At 49.3% G+C, this 21,860-nt stretch overlaps 1 protein-coding gene across 1 annotated transcript in view; it reads right to left on the reverse strand.

The window, feature by feature from the left end:
- Window positions 1–21,860, reverse strand: part of AFF3 (AF4/FMR2 family member 3) — a 443,373-nt gene that overhangs the window by 81,936 nt on the left and 339,577 nt on the right. Inside the window, 1 exon segment of the mRNA XM_015561811.1 lies at window positions 14,274–14,311. Within this exon segment, the coding sequence (XP_015417297.1) occupies window positions 14,274–14,311 (38 nt within the window).

Consider the following 21,860-nt stretch of genomic DNA (forward strand, 5'->3'; position numbering starts at 1 on the left):
ATGGGAAGGAGGTCAGGAGTTCTCTTCAGTGGCAGCAAGAAAAAGCTTGCACTTTATCAAAACAGACAGCACGTGGCACCAATAACTCAGCGAAACAGAAATTAGAAATGGCACCCGAAGGTCAGCAGGGTTGGGGCAGCAGGCCATGCTGCACAGAAAGTGGGAGCCTGATGCTTTCCATGAGGGTATGCACGGTGGGAGGGGCAGGGAGCCAGTCCAGGCAGATGCCCCCATCCTGGGAATGGTACTTCCCCCAGATGCCCCCATCCTGTGAATGGTACCTCCCTAGATGCCCCCATCCTGGGAATGGTACCTCCCCCAGATGCCCCCAGCCTAGGAATGGTACCTCCCCCAGATGCCCCCAGCCTAGGAATGGTACCTCCCCCAGATGCCCCCAGCCTGCGAATGGTACCTCCTCCAGATGCCCCCCAGCCTGGGAATGGTACCTCCCCCACCTGGATTTCCCAATAGGCCCCACACTGACAGCCAGTATGATACACTCTAGTGCAAGAGGAACCATCAGGCAGGATTTCCTACTGGAAAGAGATACTTGTTCCACTGAAAAGGGAAACCTAGTTTTCAAGGAAGCCTCCTCAAGAGTGAAACAGAATTTGATTTAAGCCGCACCCACAGTGTCTATACAGATGGCCCTCCAAGATCCAGACATTTTCTTATGGACTTTCCAACAACGATCAAATACTCTTATAGAACATTTTTTTTCTTACAAAATATGTTTTTATTGATTTCAGAGAGAGGAAGGAAGAGAAGGATAGAAACAACAATGATGAGACTCATTAATGAATTGCCTCCTGCCTGCCCCCTACTGGGGATTGAGACCACAACCCAGGCATGTACTCTGACCAGGAATTAAACCATGACCTCCTGGTGGATGGGTTGCCCCTCAACCACTGAGCTACACCTGCCTGGGCATTTTTTCCTAATGGTTTTTCAATCAAAATATGGCTTGGGTAGGGTTGCCACATAAAGTACAGGTTATCCAGTGAAATCTCAATTTCACATAAACAATGAATAACATGTAAAATTAGGGACATAGTTATATGGAGACTTATTTGTTGTTCCTGTAGTTTTATTTGCTAAACCTGGCAACCTTAGGTTTAGTGATCTTTCTTATCCATCCAATGTAAACACTGTAGGTGCCACATACAGGGGAAATACCCGGGGAGGTGAATGACCCTGTTGGCCCTGGCAACAGCCCCTCTACTAAATAATGTGCAGGTGACTTCCTGCTCGCCATTTTGCACTGTCTCCTGGGTTATTTCACAGGATCCCGGTTGGAATGACAAGTGAGAGGATTAATTATGATTGGTTACAGATCGCGAAGTTTGGGAACCCGATAAGTCATCTTTCACGTTGCCAAAGCTACATTTTAAGAGCAATGTCATACAGGAGACATGATGATGGAAGAACAGTCAGGAGATACAAGGAACGGGGAGATAAACTGTCATCTGAGTCTACTTCAAAGTTACAAAGCTCAGGGTTAAAAGATTGCCTTTTAAAGCTTTTCAGTCAGCTGAGAGGGATGAACAGTGAGCCTACCAACCACGTACCCAGTGAAATGAAAGTTGTTTCTGTCTCCGGGACTGCAACGCCCACCAGCTAATTCAGAGCCGTAACGTGGCTGTATGAAGAGGTGAGAATTTCTATGCAAAGAAAAGTCTGAACTGCTCCCAGGGAAGGTGGAGAGAAAGCCAACACCTAAGGGTCTTAGCACATCCACAGTAGCAGCACTCCACCCACCTCAGTAGCGTCTGGTGCATCTGGGCAACAGATCATTGAAAGGTGTTCCATCCGGCAGAGCTGGCCTGGCAATTGTGCTGCAGTGAATAGAAGGAGAGTGGGATCTGCAAGCCTGGAGTCCATTTCCCCGCTCCTGTTCCTTGTTACATAAAAGCTAGAAAATCCTAAGCAGTTCTTCTCCTTCAGACCCTATTGTTTGCACCTTCCTATTGTGTGGAAGGTAGGGAGGGTGGAGAAGAGGAGGTTGACTGCACGTGGCATATTTCACTCTAGACTCCTCTTTGGGGACTGTTCATGCGGGGAGGGCAAGGGACCCAACCCCTCAGAAATGCGACGATCGTGGGAGATCCAGAGTTCATTTAGGAGCGCTGTCCCTGCCAGGGGTTTTAGCATTAAAATGTCCCACAGATGACCTTCACCAGAAAGCTCGGAGATAGAAACACGGGAGGTGTGACCCGATGCATTGTGGGAAGCTGGAACAGGGGAAGGTTAAGGCACTGAAATGCTAAATACCAAGGAAAGTCATAGCAACGGGGTTGGGAAACAGAAAGAAGCCTAAGATAGTCACGGGAGACCCATCAGAGACATAAAGAGATGACATTTATGGCACCTCTCACTTCCCTCAGGAACTTGATCAGCTGATGGAGATGAGTGGTGGGAGAATTACAGGGCGGGGAGTCCACAGGGCGGTTCACAAGCTGAGATACAGCGAAGGGGCCACACCTCCAAGGAAAGGGAGAGGCCTGGCCCGCCTGGGGCTCGCCGGGTGGATGAGTTGACCTTTTAGAGAACACGGTCTCCATCGGCTGAGATGCAGGAGTGTTTAGGAGGCAGCTCCTGGCTAAGCCTTGCAGATGGAAGTACTGAGGGCCGCGGTGGGAGAGCGGCTTCACAAACACTATCTCTGAGGCCGGCCAAACGCTTCACGGTGGACAGAGCAAGAGCTACCACCTCAACTTAGCAGGTGAGAAAAGGACGCAGAACAGCCAGCCAGTGCTCGCTGAGAGGAGGCTGGACAGGCACACGGAGGCTTTTCCCGCAGCTGGTTCCCTCGCCCTTTCCCGCAGCCGGTTAACTCGGGGGGGGGGGGGGGGGGGGCGGTGTGGACGATTAGCTCACAGACGCTGACTACAGGAGCGGGCAGGGAGGGTGGGCTCCCCACCACAGGAGATCAGGGTCACCTGCAAGAGGGCTTCCCCGCCAGCAGAGAAGGGAGGAAGGAATCTCCAGGCCAGAACTCCAGCACCTCAAATCCATGAGAACACCGCTTCCCAGTCTAGACACGAGAAAGGGGACCACCGGGGAGGGGGTGTCTGGAATATTAGGATGTGCAGAGATGTACATTGTGTTTTTTTAAACAAACATATATTTTATTGATTTTTTACAGAGAGGAAGGGAGAGGGATAGAGAGTTAGAAACATCGATCAGCTGCTTCCTGCACACCCGCTTCTGGGGATGTGCCCGCAACTAAGGTGCATGCTCTTGACCGGAATCAAACCCGGGACCCTTGAGTCCGCAGGCTGACGCTCCATCCCCTGAGCCAAACCGGTTAGGGCACTGTTTTTTTAAACTTTTGATTGTGGTTTCATATAGACAGTGTGTCCCCAAAAATGTATACACAATAACAGCTGATAGCTCAATGGATGTTTCTTTTCAGATTTAACCCATTGGAAAGAATAATTATTCAAAGTGTGTATACATTTTTGGGGGGACACCCTGTATATATCATATAAAATGCACCATTTTAACCATTTTCAAGTGGCATTAAGAACATTCACACTGTTGTGTAGTCAGTCACACTATCTTTCTTTTTTTAAAGAGGTCAAACCCTCTTAAGGCCACACTGAGTTGCCCAGCTGTTCCTAAAGCAGCCGTGGGCTCTGATCACAGGGTTAAACCTACTCCCCCCCGTTCCCCCCTCCTCCAGGCCCTCCTGCTGCTCCTTATACCCAGGCATCAGGTTCCCATCATTCCTGGGCCTCCCCAAACCCACTAAACCATCCCAAAGGGCAATCAGTGGCTTCATACAACTCATTTACTCAAAAAGGCTGAACAGTCTCTTCCAGGCTGTCCTGTTCTATTTGTAAAATACAAGTTTGGGAGCTTTTAAAATGTGTGTTATTTACCTGATAGAACTCAATGGCTTCTCAGGAGCTATTCAGCTGTAGTGTGGAAATTAGTGCAGGGGGTTTTAAAAGATGATTTTCAGACCTGATAGCCTGCATTTCAGATGGTAATGTGGCTTGTTAAGCTAACAGCCACCCAAGGTGGGGCAGGAACACTTACAGCCTCTAGGGAGGTCTGCTAGGCAAGGGGCCATCTTGGTGAGCATGGCTGGGCCTGTCAGCCTTAGAGGACATGCAGCCATTTAGTGTTTTCTCTCTTATCATAGTCCCCAAACAGATCTCCACCCGAAATCCCCATGTGATCTGAGAGATCGTGTTGGCTTTTGAAATGTGATTATTTGCTTTGAAATAATAAAATGAAAACAGTTCTTTGGCGATCAGCTGCAGGCGAGCGTGAGCCTCCTGAGGATCCCAAGACCACCAGTAGCTCAGGGGAGAACAGGCTGGATGAGAACCTGCCCCAAAGTAGGGGCGGAATGAGGGATAGTTCTTGGAATATGTTGACATTTTCCTATACAATAAAGAGTAATATGCAAATTGACCCTCACTCCGTCATGCCGTCACAAGATGGCTGCACTCGCAGCAGAGGGAGGGTTCCTGTAACACAAGATGGCTGTGCCTACAGTGGAGGCGGGGTTCCCATAATGAGCTGTAACGAGTGATCAGCAGGGACCTGAGGCTGAGTGGTGCTGGGCTGGGGGACCTCAGGCCACGCCCCCTGCCCCAGGGGCCCTGAGGCTGTGTCTCCTACCCGGTGGGGCTTGATGGGGGTGGGTCCGACCGGGTCTGGATCTCGCCCAATGGGGGTGGGGCCGGCCGGGTCTGGGTCTCGCATGATTTCAAGGTGCACATGTGTGGGCGGGGACTTGACTCTGGGTCCCGCAGTGTGCCCCAGACTCTGACAGGAGGAAGATTTTCATATACATTTTACTAATTTTCTTTAATCTCTGATACTTCTAATATAGAGAAAGGGCAAATAGCAATATTAAAATATTTCCTCTATTAATTCCCTTTTAATGTGCATGAATTTTGTGTACCGGGCCACTAGTTTTCTTATAATGTTGGGGTAAAAACATGCCCCATACAGTCCTAGCTGGTTTGGCTCAGTGGATAGAGTATTGGCATGAAGACTGAATGGTCCTGGGTTCGATTCTGGTCAAGGGCAAGTACCTTGGTTGCAGGCTCCTCCCTAGCCCGGGCCCTGGTTGGGGCTTGTGCAGGAGGCAACCAATTAATGTGTTTCTCTCACAACAATGTTTCTCTCTGTCTTTCTCTCTCTCTTACACTCTCTCTAAAAATCTATGGAAAAATATCCTCGGGTGAGGATTAAAAAAAAATTTAATGACACAAAACTAACAAACAAAAAACATGCCCCATACAATTAGTTATTCATGTTTCCACATCTGAAATCCACGCTAATACTTTTCTTCCTTTGGTTTTTAAGCCTCTTGGCCAGACTGGAAGAGAGTCTCATGGTACGCTGGGGAGAGACTTTGCCTATGGGCCACAGAGTGATTGCTAGATTGACAGAGCCCTTCTACTCACCACCTCATTTAATCTGCCAGAAACCTAACAAGGGGACACTCTTATCCTCCTACTTATACAACTAAGGAAGTTCAGACTAAGAGGGTGACTCCTTGGCCCAAAGCAAGTTCCAACCCAAGTGTAAGGGACGCCCTTGCTTGCTCCTTGATGTCCAGGCTGCAGTTGGCATTTCCCCTCCTTCCCAGGAAAGCAGAGATGAGTGGCATTCTTGGTCTTTCTTGTTGGAAAGGCTTTGGGTAAGTCATTACTGAGCAGCCGCTTTGTAGGCAGGGCGCCCTGCCATTCAAGGTGTGGATCCTGTCCTAACTCGTTGTTGAGATCAGACATAAATGCATAAGGAAGCAGAGGGCAGAAGCACGCCCGTGTCAGCAGGTACATGCTGTGCTGATGGAATAGGAGCTGTGGGAGTGGGGTACGTTGGTTATTCACCGTTTCTGTGGAAGATGAGGCTGGACTGCAGGCTTGAGGAAGTGCTGTGGAGTGATAGGCACCCTGACCCCAGTGCTTTCTCAGCGGCTGCCAAGAGCCTGCAGGGCCCACACCTCGGGTGGGGGCTGCTGCTCCTTCCTCATGCCTCAGCCTGGCCTTCCTCAGGCCATTCTTTCTGCGGAGAAGGCTGGCCCTCCCCTTCTCCATCCTGGGTGGCCTGTCCTATGCCACTTGCCCTTCACATGCCACCTCAAAGGTCCCTCCCCTTCCTCTGTGCTCTGAATACTTCAGTGTTACCCATGTACCCCCGGGTGACACTCTTCCTATTAATTTACGTGTGTGTGTGTGTGTGTGTGTGTGTGGTGTCACTGAAGCAGCTAGGAGAACTGACAGAGTCAGACAGACCAGTTTGGAGGCTTTGGCTAAGTTATGTATCCCTGGAAACCAGACTCCCTGGGATTTTAGGGAGAGTATTTGGTAAATGAAATGAAACTTCATTGAAAATGTCATCTCTCAGGTCCTCATGCTAATCTCTCCTTCCTAGCTGAGAGGGTGGTGTGAGGATTAAAGGGAGTCATGTGCATGAAATGCTCAGCGTAGCGCCCACACACGGCTGCTGTAGTAGAATTAGGGCTGTGTGCACATGTCCACATTTAATACACAGTGGTTATGCGGACATCTACGTGTCCTCGGCCACCGTCAGCTCCTGCAGAGTGGGCTCCATCGTAAGGAATTTGTGTGTCTTCCATGGAGACCAGCATAATGCCTCGCCAAGTGGAGGAGCTCAAAACTGAAGCTGCATCAAATGAATGTCGGAGAGGACAGAAAAAATCCATACATATAAAAGCCTAAGCGACCATCTGACTGTTCATCTGGTAGCTATGATTTGCAATGACCACCAGGGGGCAGATGCTGCAACCAGTAGAGGTGGGAGCCCATTTCCTTGCGGAATTGGCGGTAGGTTAGGTTGCTGCTGGGCACTGTCAGCCCCAAATCTGCTTCACTCACACCCCAGACCCAGATAGGAGGGAGCCCAATTCCAGGGTGCGCCACCCGAGAACCACCCTCTTGCAATCTGGGACCCCTTGGGGGATGTCAGAGAGCTGGTTTTGGCCCCATCCTTCCAAGCCAAGCTGAGTGCCCCCACCAGTGCACAAATCTGTGCACCGGGCCTCTAGTTGCAAATAATTGGTGGTAATAAGATGGAGGCAGTTTGCCCAGTTGGCGCAGCTCAGTGGCTGAGTGTTGAACTATGAACCAGGAGGTCACTGTTCGATTCCCAGTCCAGGCATGTGCTTGGGTTGTGGGCTAGATCCCCAATGAGGGGCGTGCAGAAGCAGCCAGTCAATGATTCTCTCTCATCACTGATGTTTCTACCTCTCGCTCCCTCTCCCTTCCTCTCTGAAATCAATAAACATATATTTAAAGAAAAATGGGGGGCATTTTAAGTCCTTGGACAGGGTGAAGCATGAAGAGGGGGAGGGACCAGAGGTCATGGCCTTCACTCTCTCTTGGTGCAGGGAGTTCTCGATGGCATCATGTGTTCTCTTCTATTATAATTTCTAATTTAATCCACTCTAATTTCAATCCTTTGACTTTTTTTTTAAAAAGACGTTCAATCCTTTGACATTTTAAAAAAAGACTTTCTTACCTACTTTTGGACTACTTTTTTTAAATTGAATTTATTGGGGTGACACTGGTTAACAAATTACACAGGTTTCAGGTGCACAATTCTACAATACATCATCTGTACACTGTATCGTGTGTCCATCACCCCAAGTCAAGTCTCGGTCCATCACCATTTATCACCTCATTCCTTCGGTACTCCCCCACTCCCCGCCCCGCCTCCTGGCAATCACCACATTGTCGTCCATGTCCATGAGTTTTTTTCTCTTTTTTCTTCTCAATCCCTCTACCCCGCTCCCAGCCACCCATCCCCCTAACCGCTGTCAGCCTACTCTCTATCTATGCGTGTGTCTTTACTTTGCTTATTAGTTCATTTTGTTAATTAGATTCCACACATGAAAGAAATCCTATGGTACTTGTCTTTCTCTGACTGGCTTATTTCACTTAGCATAATGTTCTCCAGGTCCATCCATGCTGTTGCAAAAGGTGAGATTTCCTTCTTTTTTACAGCTGAGAGATATTCCACTGTGTAGCTGTACCACAGCTTTTTTTATCCACTCATCTACTGATGGGAGCTTGGGTTGCTTCCAAATCTTGGCTATTGTAATTAATGCTGCAGTGAACATAGGGCTGTACCTATTCTTTCAATTAGTGTTTTGGGTTTCTTTGGATAAATTCCCAGAAGCGGGATTGCTGGGTCATAAGGCAGTTCCATTTTTAATTTTTTGAGGTAACTCCATACAGCTTTCCACAGTGGCTGCACCAGCAGTGCACGAGGTTCCCTTTCCTCCACATCCTCACAGCACTTGCTGTCTGTGGATTTACTGATGACAGCCCTTCTGACAGGTGTGTGTGGCAGTAAACAGTGAGTCTCAATTCTATGGCATCTATAGACAGGGCCTGCTTGGACCCTCAGGGATGAGCCCTGGCCCCGGACTCTGCCTCCTGAGGTGGTCTGCTGCCATGGGAACAGCCAGGTTCAGGAAAGTGTATCCTATTTAAGTCCAAAGTCACCATTTTTAACCACAAAACCTTCATTCATGTTTCATTGTTCTCTTCCATTCATCAAATAACTTATTGTGTTTCCTAATTGCCAGGCACTGTGCGAGGTGCTAGGGATAAAAAGATCACCTTAGTTATGAATGAAATGTTACGATAATTATAATTACTAGTGGAAACGAAGACAGTTTTAGGGCACACCGAGTCAAGTCTTTGTCAGAATATGCGTGGCCTGAGTCGCCTGCCCCCAACCCCACCCCAGCCTGCTTGTTGCTGAGTGAAGACGGACAGGGGCCTGGAGGCCTGTCCCAGCTCTGCCGCTCGCTGCCTGTGGCCTTGGCTGAATCCCGTCACCTTCTGAGGTCAGTCTTCTTGCCGGTCAAATGAGTCCTTCCTACCTCACAGGGTGACTGTCAATGTGACAGGGCTGTGAGCGCTGCAGGAAGCTTTTATTTGCCCAGCATCCCAGAAGAACATCATTACAGAGTCCCTGGCACTGGAGACTAGAGACTGTGGGTCTCAGGGTTGACACCCTCCCTCCAGTGTGCCTCCTGGGCATCTTCCAGGTTCAAAATGTAAAAGTTCTTAAAAGAGTCCTCCCTGCCCTGCTTCGGGTACACGTCCAGTCCTGCTTTTAGATGCAGGCAGACTCACAGGGAGGTAAAACCTCTTCACTTGATGCGATTCCTCACTTAGTTAATTTCATCATCTTCTCCCTAATGGGAAGAGGACATTCGATGGGCGAGACTGACTCGAGGAAGCTGAACTGAGAGCAGCACATGCGGGAGCCAGCAGCCCTCTGGACGACGAAGCCCCGAGGGGTGCGTGGCAGCTCCTGGTCGCCCCCGCAGCCCTGCACCGCACGGCGCCCGCTGGGTTCCCGGGATGCGCTCAATAAATACTTGTGGCATAAATGAATAAATCAATGGTAGTTGTTTGGATTTCAATATAAATGGATCCTGGAGCTGAAATACTGCCAGATGGGCTGACAGGGCACAGTCTGGTGATGCGTCTCCAAGGCTATAAACACGCAGGCATCTCTGCCGTGGCAGGCTGACATTTCAGAAGATGATTACATGCACGATTTCACCAGGGCCGCACGTGCCCTCCAACTGCCAGCGCTTCAACAACTGTTTTCACATTGGCTTTCTTGTTCATTCCTTTTTTTTTTTTTTTTTAAAGTTGAGCACCATTTTTCCCAGCTCCTCATATCTGTAGCTGAACATGATTTATTCAGATGAAATTAGGCTCCGTTTTTATAAAGCCCAAGTTACTGCATATGATGCTTGAGGTTTCGCAGCAAATATGAATTCCTGATCAGCGGCCATAAAGCACCGCTGCGGAGCTCGAGGCCTACCCCCGGGACCACAGAGGCGCCGGGTGATTGACACCGAGTCCTCCCGTGCCTCCCGCTCCTGCCCAGGCTTCAAGATGGACCTCCGCCTTCTGCAAATGCACAGCTGCTCGGCTTGATAAATCACAGGACCCGTTTTTTTCATCACAGTTATCTACTATTTACTGCTTCGAGGGGGAAGTGAATCACAGTGAGAGGACTTCGTGTGCTGCGTACACACCCTTCCTTCTCCTCCGGCACTTTGCATGTTTCCACATTCCCGCGGAGCACGCTTTCCCGCGCAGCGCGTCCACCCCGGGCTCACCTGGACAAGCAAGCCTCCGGCCCATTTATCTTGGTTCTCCTGGCCCCTCTCTACCCACTGACACAAAATCCATAAGAACAAAAGACGCCTGAGAGGCACACACTACCAGGAGTAGGTGGAAAGCACTGTGCCGTTTTGCAAGCTGAGGTTTCCTTGTAATTGGCTTGTCTGCTACACTGAGGCTTTTGCCCCCTCTTCCTGCCCTGGCCTCCTGATGTTTTTCATTATTTGAGGCACCACCGCGCCTCTGGTATAGCGGGCACCCAGTGGCGTATAACAGATGAAACACTCTACAGTTGATGCTAGAAAAGAATGAAAAACAGGCCACCCCACCTACACGTGGCCCTGCCCGTCGGGGGGTGGCAGGCGTAAGTTGGGGGAAGTCAGATTTGCGTTGTGACTGTGATCCCGTAATCAACTGCGGACTCACTGGCTGTTCAGGCTGAACCGTAAATGAAGCTCATCGCTCAGGCCAAACAAAGCCAGGCCAAAGGTTTCCTTTGGGGTTGACCGCAGATAATTTTTAAATTCAGGTAATGAAACATTTCATAGTTTTAATTTATCAGGGTTGTGCTTTGGTTACCACGGACTCACACACTTTAAAGCATAGAATATGAGCTACCAGACACCCGAGTTCTCCCAGAATGCCTACTTAAAACAGGAGACCGGAGAAGTGAAAAGACAGGCAAGACTGGCCTTCAAAAGATGCTCGGACAGTCTCTCCCCTCTGACACCTCACAGGGATGAGCCTTCTATGGTCCTTACCAAGGACAGAGAAATGTCATCCCTTTGCACTGTCACTGGCCTACCAGGTCCCGCCTCAACGCCTTGGAAGCAGGCTTCCTGCCCTGGAGCAGAAAACAACAGCAGGCTTCCTGCACTGTAAACCCACATCCCCAAACCCTGCCGACCAAACCCACTTCATCATCAAGTTGCACATCTTGAAACAAAACAGCGCCAAGCCCTGTACCCAACGTCCTTGGGCCTGGGCACTCCAGGCGGTTGTGGGGCCACATGGAAGCGGGACTGGGTTAGATCTCCACCTCGGGAAGGTCAGAACCTGGGGCGAATCTTTACTCAGTTCCATCCCCACCCAAGGGGTTCCTCTGACAGGCAGACTGTCAGGCTGTCACCAGGAGTCATGCCGACTATTTCCTAGAAATTACTGGTTTCCTCCAGATTAGGTAAGGTGGTAGAAAATGGACTTCTGTCTCTGAGTCTCTAATTTAAGACCTTAGAACATGTGAGCCCAGTGAATTCAGTAGGTGTTCTAAGTCCTTATTTGGAATGAGGGTTTCCGATGGCATCTCCAAATGGTTACAGATGGTTACGGAAATTACACGTGTGGCCCGAGCCAGGGGACACAGGACAGGAGCAGCACAGAGCAGGTAGCTGCAGACAACCCGCTGCTAGGCCAGCAGGCGGAAAAACTCATTACTTTGAAATGAGCCAAGTTCCCCCAAGTTTGAACAGAAAAACTATTATATATATTTAAGGGGGAAATGCTCTACTCCACGGAAGATAGAGAAATTTGTAAGAGTAGTGACAACGGGGACCTCTGTCCTTAGGGAGTGGATGGTTTTCCTTTCACGTTATTTTGCACTTAGTCATGCAATCAACAGGGGCCCAGGTGCTAGCTTACTAGCTGATGAACTACGGGGCTTGACCAGGAGGGTTGGAGGGAATTTCAGAACAAAGTCAAAGGGAATAGCGCTGCTCATCACCCATGTACCTTTCTACCCAGGACAGGGCCATGTGTCTTCTGGGAAGAAGTCCTAATTTATGATTGTATCTTGCAACCACGTCTTCAAAGGGAGCCCATATTTACCTAAAATAGGTTTGATTCCTTCTACCAGAGGTCATAAAGACATTTATTGAAATATTAGACCAATGCATGAAATTTGTGCAAGAGTAGGCCTTCCTTCCCCCAGCTGCCAGCACCGACTTCCCTCTGGCACCCGGGACCCAGGCTTTCCTCGCAGCCCCAGCTTCATCCGGGAAGTCATCCAGTCTAATTAGCATATTATGCTTTTATTATCCCATATAATAAAAGCCCAGCAACCGAAACGGCAGAATGACCAGAATGACCAGAGACCAGAACTACCGGCCCTTCGCCCAGGCCAGGCTGCAAACCACCATGGCCCCTCGCCCTAGCCAGCTCCGCCCCTGCAGCAGGGACCCCCACCCCAATTGCGAACCCCCAGCAGGGCAGGCCAGCCAGCCCCCACCCATGCACCAGGCCTCTATCCTATATAATAAAAGGGCAATATGCAAATTGACCCTAACGGCAGAACTACCAGAACTACCTCTGGACCAGTCATTATGAGGCACACTGACCACCTCTCAGTCTCTTCCCCTGGCCAGCAGGCTCCAATCGCCTGGTGGCGAATGGGGAACAGGGGGTGGGTGGTGGCGGGGGGCGGGGCTGGCTGCAGGCAGCCAGGGAAGATGGCCCTAATTGCAGGCCAGGCCTAGGGACTGTACCCATGTATGGATTTCGTACGCCGGGCCTCTAGTTATAGATAATTTATCACCATAAAGCTTACCCATTTAAAGGATGCAATCCCATGATTTGTAGCATAGTTACAAGGTGGTGAAACCATCACCATGATCTAATCTTACATTCGATGCCCCCAAAAGAAACCCGGCAATCATTGGCAATGGAGCAATATTGTGAATCAAGGACTTTCTCTTGCTTTTCAGGGCATTTGGTTGAAGAAATCACCTAAGAAACCAAAGGGAATGAATGGCTCAGATTTTAAGTGTTTCGATCCAGAGCCTCTCCTCCTTCTACCCACAGACTCAGAAGCACTGCAGTCCCAGCTCCTGGGAGAGTCCTGGAAGGAGCTGCTGAGGAGATGCGGCAGCCACCTTGGAGCACGCGAGCTGGGGCAGGCTTTTCAACAGCAATAAACATACTTGGGCTCAGCCCGCCACCGGAGGAAACACTTTTCACCCGGGTGTGCAGACAACATGCCCAAGTGACGGGCTTTCCCTGGTAGAAGCTGAACTGATCTTGGTTACATAGCCAATTATTGCTTATTCCACACAAGAAGAACTGGTAAGGAAGGGAGGTGGTGACAGTCCAGTAGGTAACACCGAGGTGCCCACCAGCGAGCTGTTCTGATGCAGTAAGAGCCTCAGATGTGCAGAGAAACATCTTTACCTCCTGAAAATTCTTTTTTTTAAATATATATTTTATTGATTTTTTACAGAGAGGAAGGGAGAGGGATAGAGAGTTAGAAACATCGATGAGAGAGAAGCATCGATCAGCTGCCTCCTGCACACCTCCTACTGGGGATGTGCCCGCAACCAAGGTACATGCCCTTGACTGGAATCGAACCTGGGACCCTTCAGTCCCCAGGCTGACGCTCTATCCAGTGAGCCAAACCGGTTAGGGCTTTAAAACACACACTTATGCGCACGCACGTGCGCGTGCATATACACCCACATGTGCGCACACACACACGCACACGCAGAACCTTAGCAAGTGAAAAAAATAAAAAAACCAACAACAAAAAAGGGCCCGATCTGCTTTCAAAAGTAACTATAGATCCTATTCCACTATTTTGATACAGTAAAGCCAGATGTGAGACACAGTTTGAGTGACAGTTGATTAGGTTGGAAGATCTCATTCATAATACAAGTCAGAAAACCAACCGAAGCGCGGCGCGAAGAGCCAGGCACTCAGGACCATGCAGTGGGTGACATGCATAAAGTATTTCAGGAGAGAATCTCATTGAAAGCCAGACAGCTCCCGGGGAAATGATATGGAAAAAGTCTGAAGAAAACATCTCAAAATAAATGAAGTACTTATTGCTGAAAAATGAGCTCAGATCGCAGCCAATTCCAAAGTTCAGAATTTACTGCGCGCTGAGGCCTTTTCCTCCAGCTCCTTGTCTCTTGTTTCACTAACAACAAGGGACTCTCCACACTTCCTGTGAAATACAACAAGGCGATTTTTGCAGTAATAAACCCACATGGGCATGACAAATCCAAGCATGCAAAACGTTTAACACCCCAGCTCCCAGACACTTGAGGGACAAAATCCGATTATGAATTATATGCTACAATAAATAAGGCTCGATGTTTCATAAAGCAATTTATAGTTCATAAAAATGACAAAACGTACCTGTCAGACAGAGCGTGGAGCGCGGTTCCCTGGGCTGCCTGGTGGAAGAAAGGGCAGAGATGTTTATTTAATATTCTGACTTCTAAATTACGTGGTCAATCAGCGCTTAAAAAAACCCGTGTCACACACATTTTTGCCATGTGGCCAAATATTACTAGTAAACTACAGGCAACACAGGAAGATCTCTGTCATGTTATGCAGTAAATGCTCCTGTAGAGTTAACTGAAGCCTCTGCAGTGCCCACCTGCCACCAGGGGGCGAGCGTGGGGAGGCAGGAAGTGCCAGGCTGGTGAGGTTGGACAGGTCTCAGGAGACTGTCCCCGCCCAAACCCTCCCCAGCTATTTCATTTGTATTCCCTGTTGCTTTATTCTACTTTCCTGTAAGAAAAAAAAGAAATCTGTTTTGGTTCCTTTATAGCATCTCTCCCAATGAAGGTACACCTTTTGACCCAGTTTTCTGATTTATTGAAAAAGTCACCACAATTGTAACCTGGAACACTGACGGAAATATGATATTATGAGATATGGATTTGTTTTTAGGCAATGATTTTGTGGCAATTTTAAAAGAATCTTTAGAGATTCATATTGAAATATTTATGGATACCATTACAGGATCTGGGATTTGCCTTGAAACAGTATACTTGGGGGGAAGGGAGGGGGGTAGACATGTAAATAAAACAATGTCCTTGGGTTGGTAACTGCTGAAACCAGGTGATGAGCACACCGGGGATTATTATATTAGTCTAGACTGTTTATGTGTTTGAAATGTTCTATAAAAAAACACACACAAAAAAAAGAAAAACGAAGCTAAAGACCTCCATTTCTCCATCAGATTTCCCCCATTTTGTACTCACTGCCTTTTGTCTGCTTAGCCTAGCTTGTCCATGTGCCCCGTGTGGCTGAGCTCCGAAGGCAGGGGGCACACTCATTCTACATCTCCGAAGTCATTATTGGGAGGGATCACAGCACGGCCTGTGAGACCAAGGCTTACTCGGGTGCACAAGAAATAGGAAGTGCACATGGCCGTTCACCGCATACAGGACACAAGGCAGGTTTACTGTTTACCAAGGGCGCCGGAATGTTTTCCATGCCATTCCTCATTCCATGTGGAGAGCAGACAGACAGACAGAATCTTCTGATGAGAAAAACACGACCTGGCAGAAACCTGATCCCTGTCACAGAACTGAATCCACCCTTGGCGACACACAAACACCTCTTGGATCACTCGGTCAGCCAGCACTGGCCGGATTCCCAGCACATGGAGACCACTGCCGGAGGCTGCAGGAGGGATCAGAGCAAAGGCAGGACGCACAGTCACTGTGTTAGAGAAGCCCAGTCCCTAGGCAGGGAGTCTGAGCAGAGGTCCGGGGAGAACTTGAAGACTCTTGGGCATTAACATGCAAGTGGAAGATGAGTAGGGGGGGATGTGGGTGCTGGTAACTCATGGCCGGTGGGCCACGGGCTCCTCGGTCAGGGCCTGGGACAGCTGGCAGGTGCTCAGTGCACATCTGATGAGGAAATGTCAAATGGATGAATAAATTCGGGAAGCCTCTCACTACTATCTGAGCAAAGCTGCAAAGACAAGGAGGGATGTGTCCATGGAAAGAGGCATTGGTCGCTCCGGACTGCAAGGTGGAGCCAGGCCAGGGCCTCTGTGGCCAGGCCTCTAGCAGCGGTTCTCAGCCGGGGCACCTCTTGCCCAAACAGCAAGGCTACTGGAGTTGAGTAGGGGTGTTTCTGTGTCTTAACACCAAGGAGGGGTCACTACTGGCCACTGATGCCTGGGGCCAGGGATGCTACAGCCTCTCAAAGGCCCGATGGGTCCCCTGAAGTGGCCCCCTTAGAAGGACAGGGGTTTCTGTGGAGAAGCGCTGCCGCAAAGGCCAGAAAGAAACCTGACAGGAGCGACTCAGGAACGAGACCAAATCAACAACAGGAACTTGGATAATTCCCACGGGGACAGAACCACACTGACTGAGGAGAACATAGGCTCTGCTGACCTGGGCACCGAAAGTCCTCATCCTGGGAGAGGTTCACTGTTCGTTTCTGTGAGGGCCTCAGGACTCAGCTTCCAAACTGCTCTTTCTACCCTAAGGGGGATGGATGGTGAGGGAGCTGGCCAGCCATGTCCCAACTCCAGTGAACAGTTTATGGGGTTACTGACCCTCTTTTTTCTCTGGATTCCTGTGAATTAAGGGCCAAATGTCAGGGCATTCCAGTGTCATGAGGGGAAAGAACACCCACAGAGCGCTCTCTTGCTGAGGACACCTTAGGGAGCAGAACGAGGCGGGGAAAGAGGTGAAAAGCCTCAGGGGGCCGTGGAGACCAGGAGCCACCCCCCATACCCCTCCTGTCTTCTCTGTGCTCTGGGGGGTAAGGGGAGGGGGTACCCAGGCACCACCACAAGCAGCGCCCGGGAGGTGCAGGGCAGCCCCCACCGTCCCCAGGGCCCCATCGCTCAGCAAGATGCTTTCCTTTTTGGCAGCCATACTTGATAAGAACCGAACTCCCTCCTCCTGACTCTGCTTGGCGAAATATACAGACACGTATTTTGAACTCCCCCAAGAAAAGGTGGCACGCGTGATTAGTTCCGCCTCAACGCATCTCCGCAGAAGGCACGGCAGACGGAATAACAGAAACCTTAAGGCGCGATGTGGCTGGAAGGTCAGCTGACACCTCTAACATGGCGCCTGCGTGTCCCCTGGCCAGGGCTGCCAATATTTTTGCAGTCTGCTGGCTTTGTTCTCTCCTGCCTCCAAATACTTCCCGCTGACTTTTGTGATAAGGAAACGGTGCCCGTTGATGCGCAACGTATGAGAAAATTATTTTAAAAACAAAAGCAAAACAAGCACAAAACAAGCCGCTCTGCTGTGGTGCCTCCAGGTGCCTCCAGGCGGCGGTCCCTGCTGAGGACGCCGCGCAGGTGGCCGCCGGCCAGGTGCAAGGATGGGACTGAGCGGAGGAGCGGGCAGGGCCACCTTCCTCCGGCAGATGGGCCTGACGCTGGCACCAGAAGGCCCTCTTGGGCTGAGCCGCGGCATCCCACCAGCGCCGGACAATGCCTTTCTGTGATCCTCACTCTCCCATCTGTCCGCATGACCAACGTGTCCACACACTTCACCCTGTGGCACGGAGCACCATCGGCCACCTGCACCACAATTTTTCATGCCTGAATTTGATGGCGCTATTTAATTTGCAGTTATTTTACAACATTAAAAACATTATGGAGATGGCTCATCATCCATCAAGAAAGCAGATGAGAATATGTTAAAGTTTTAAACAATAACATTAAAAAAGCTTTATGGCATTAAGTTAAAATGGTATGTCATATACCAAAGCAAAGAACGCCAATTTTATTTTTATTTATTTTTTTACTGCTCTTCTTTTAAATAAACTTTGGCTTTTGGACACTATTTTCTTTTACGGTTGAAAATAATAAAATAAATAAACATTGGAACTAAATCGCAGAGAAAAAAACTGCGTAGGTGACTCATGATTGAAGGCTGAAGGAAGACGCAGCGTAAACTAGATGAATTTCCTTCTTTCCAGCGTGTGTTACAGCACCCACATTTCTCCCTTCCTGAATCATCACCTTGGCTAGTAACTTTCCTCATCCAGTTCTCAGCACAATAGTGGAGAGGGTGAAGGGAACGCTACGCTGATCTTTCCCAAGCGCCTTACGCATTCACGAGTGACTGAAGCATAAGCTCTGAGACAAGTTTTCTGCCAGAAATAATCATTTTCCAGTTCTTTTCAAGAGATGGCTTTTTTTTCCTGTCTTTATTATGGAAAGCTTGGAGCGTGGGACAGAAGCAGTAGAAATCCAGGTTTCAATGTATGAGAAATAAGTTACTAGTCCCAGTCTGCTACTGAAGGAAAATCAAAGGGGAAATGAGGTGCCCTTATAGTGACCGGGTTGAGCACAGGGCAGGCTCATGGACGCTGGAGTGCGGGGGGAGCGAGGGAAGAGGCTGGGATTCAGAGGGTGCCAGGAAGATGCAGTTTCGTTCCTTCCTGATGGAAACAGAACGAACCGGACAGCTCCAGGGTTCAATCTGAAGCCCCTGTGGTGTGCAGGTAACAGGCTGGGGGTGGGTGACAATCAAACAGAGAAAGCTCTCGCCATACGGCATGTAGGGCCTAGAGGTGTCAGACATAAAAGTTACACATTCTTGATTGCACAAACGTTCTAGATTGCAGGGGCTCTGGCTGAAGAGGAGTGGGTGCCGGGGGACCTCCCTTGGAATGAGTGGGTGAGGAAGGCCCACTAAGTCAGGGGTAACTAAGCTGATGCCTAAAGGATAAACAAGAGTTACTGGAGCAGAGAAGTGAGAGGGGGTGTGGAAGAGCGAGCTCCACGCAGGCCTACGTCCTTACTCAGTTAAAGAACCACAAGAAGGTCACTGTGAGGGAACTCAGAGGGTGGTGGGGACACTGGCAGATCCCAAGGGCTTTGGAGGTCAAGTTAAGGATTTGGGGTGCTCTCCACCTAAGAAACCGCAGAGTGGTTCACATTAGGGGAAGTTGGGTAAGGGATGGACGGGGTCTGTTCGTACATTCTCTGCATCTTCTGATGACTCAATAGAAGTTTTTGGTTAATCCTCATGCAAGAATATTTGATCCATTGATTTTAGAGAGAGTGGAAGGAAGGGGGGGGGGAGGAACACACTGATTGGTTGCCTTCTGCATGTGCTTGGACCAGGTTTGGGGATTGAACCTGCAACCCAGGTACATGCCCTTGACCAGGAATCAAACCCATGACCCTTTGATGCACGGGTTGACTCTAACCATTGAGCAACACCAGCCAGTGATGATGGATCTATAATTAAAAAAATAAAGTAGGGAGTGAGGCAATATGAGTTACTTTTTTTTTTCTTTCAAATTTCACATTGGCTTCTGTTTGGTAAATGGATTTGGGTAGGAAGGTTCAATGTTTAAGGTTGTTAATCTAAGCAAGAGAAGTGCATGGTAGCAATGAAGGTGAAGACAGTTTGTGGTACATTTTGGATGCAGAATTGAGGAAATTGATGATCGACTGGATGTGACAGGTCAAGGTTGGCGGCAGGAATGAACCCCAGGTTACAGCTTGAGCCCCTGGTATAGATGGAGGGCCACTGACTGGGATAGGCAAGGTGAGTGCAGGGGCAGGGGTAAGGGCAAAGCTTAATTTGGATGTGTTAAGTTCAAGTTGTTTTCAGGATGTTCAGGTGGAGATGCTAAATAGATGTCTGGACACCTAGATTGCAGCTGTCAAATGCCAATGAAGTGCAAAACATTTGCATGTTGTTGACAAATTACAGTCATAAAAAGGAGATACAGGGCTAATGCGCTGGAGCTACAGTTCGCTCTCATTTGAAGAGAAGAAGGCTCGGGTCAGCTGGCTAGAACAGCCTGTCCATTCCACACGCACGCAGCCCATCTGCACTGTTCCCCGCACAGGTGTGTTATCCTGACCGTGAGGGTGGCATCTCGGTGGCTGTGATCTGAGTCAAATTGCTCCACCTGTTGGAAGGCTGTATCCACATTCAACTGCTCGAATAAATGCCATCCCAGCTCGTTTTTGGTCCTTTGTGTTCAGCTGTTATGAAGCATCCCATGAAGTTTAGGTCCCATCACGTGTCTCTGTGGGAATTCTGTCCAGTAAGGCTTTCCATTCTTTCTCGCCATTCCTTTGAAGCTGAGACTAGTATTCATTGATGTATTTCACTGTTTAATTTCCTTCCACATCGGTTAACGCATTCTGTTTCATTTACTGAACTTTCATGCTGTTGGTTTTCATTGGAGTCCTCGTTGGTTCTTTTTTAAAAAAATATTTTTATTGATTTCAGAGAAGAAGGGAGAGGGACAGAGAGATAGAAACATCAATGAAGAGAGAGAATCACTGATCGGCTGCCTCCTGCACACTGCATACTGGGGAATTGAGCTGCATGCCCCACACTGGGGATGATCCCTCAACCCGGGCATGTGCCCTGACCACCACCAGCTGGGCACGTCATCGAGTGCTGTGCCCTTCCATTTGGTGTCCTCCAACCTATTCAGAATATTGGCAAGACAAAGGGAAGAGTCTGCTCTCTGGTTTTTCCTCTGTAAGCACTTCGCATTCCCAGATGCCTCCAGATGCTGCCCAGGAAGCATTCTGTTCAGGAGACTTGGATCTTATTCTGTTCCCTCTGGGGAGTCAGGTCGATTTGGGGATAACAACATACATCATCCAAATAAGAACATTTTTTGAGAGTGAAGGGGATGTCCACTCCCCCCCCCCCCCCCCCCAAAAAAAACGGAGCTGGGGACAACAGGAGAGAAAGTGCTTTTTTCAGCACACTGGCCATGGGGCTGCTGGATCAAGAAGGCTCAGTGCAAATACAACTCGATCAGGTGCGGAGGCAGAACTTCAGGGGCCGAGGAGCTTGTCAAAAAGCAAACAGGTCCGAAGGGGGTCAGCAGGGGCAGATCGCTTCCATTTTCGGTGTCTCTGAAGTCAAACCAACGCATCTGCCATTTTCCGGCTCTTCCCGCTGCTCCTCCCTCTGCTGAGATCTGCCTGTCAGTGTCCCGAACACCCGAGCTGCCGGCACCTTTCTCTCCCAACTCCTCGTCTGGAACCTGGATGAGCACAGGCTTCTTTCTTCTCTTGAAAAGTTTGCCACCTGCTTCATGAGAATTTTAGTCTTGGTTCCTCAAGTTCCTGGAAGACACTGAAGGCAGAGATCCCAGCTCATCCTCACCCAGAAAGAGCTTCTTTGTGACAACAATCTGAATCCACTACCGGTGGATCACAGGTGGGATGTGAGGAGGTGGATCAGCTACCGGTGGATCACAGGTAGGATGCAAGGAGGTAACTTCTGCAGATGACCAATTACTATTTGCCATGGCTCTGATCTGAGAGATTTGTTAAAATACATTTCTTTCTGTGATATATATTCTTTCTCTATTTCACTTTCTTTAAAACGTGGGTCCACTTTTGGCTTTAGAGAAAGGTTGCCTAGTTTTGTTTTTTAACACTGGATTGCTTAGGTTAGTTTATGTCTACCAGAAATCCAATAGAGGTAACAGCACACACTTACTGAGCACCTGTCACACCCCATGAGAATGCTGGTTAGGGTCCACAATGCCAGGTGAAGTGTGCCTGGATGATATCATCTCACAATCGGTGCCCTGTTACCAACCGCTTGGCATGGGGCCATGTTTGAAGCCAGGCTGTCAGTGATAGTCAGTTACTAATTGGGTGATTCTGATCTCCTGAGAGGGGTCGAGAGCATTTCCAGGACACTTGACTCACTAGAGTGACACTGTGAACCACCTGTGACCTCCGCTGCCAGGCCTTGCGGTCTGTGCCATCACAAATAAAACTCAGGGCAGCTGCTAGGAGTTAGGAGAGAGAAGGGAAAGGTGATGACAATGTGAGCACATGCAATGGGGCTGCTCCTCATCTACAGGCACTGGATCCTCCCAGGGGTGAGGGTCCACTGAGGGCGAGGGCCCCGCTGAGGGCGAGGACCCACTGAGGGTGAGGGCTGGAAGGTATCAGGCATCCTTCATGGTGGGCCACACAGACCGTCATGAGGGTACCACTATGAGTCAGAGGGT

Source organism: Myotis davidii, unplaced genomic scaffold (genome assembly GCF_000327345.1).
Source record: "Myotis davidii unplaced genomic scaffold, ASM32734v1 scaffold1011, whole genome shotgun sequence".
In the NCBI taxonomy this organism is placed as follows: domain Eukaryota; kingdom Metazoa; phylum Chordata; class Mammalia; order Chiroptera; family Vespertilionidae; genus Myotis; species Myotis davidii.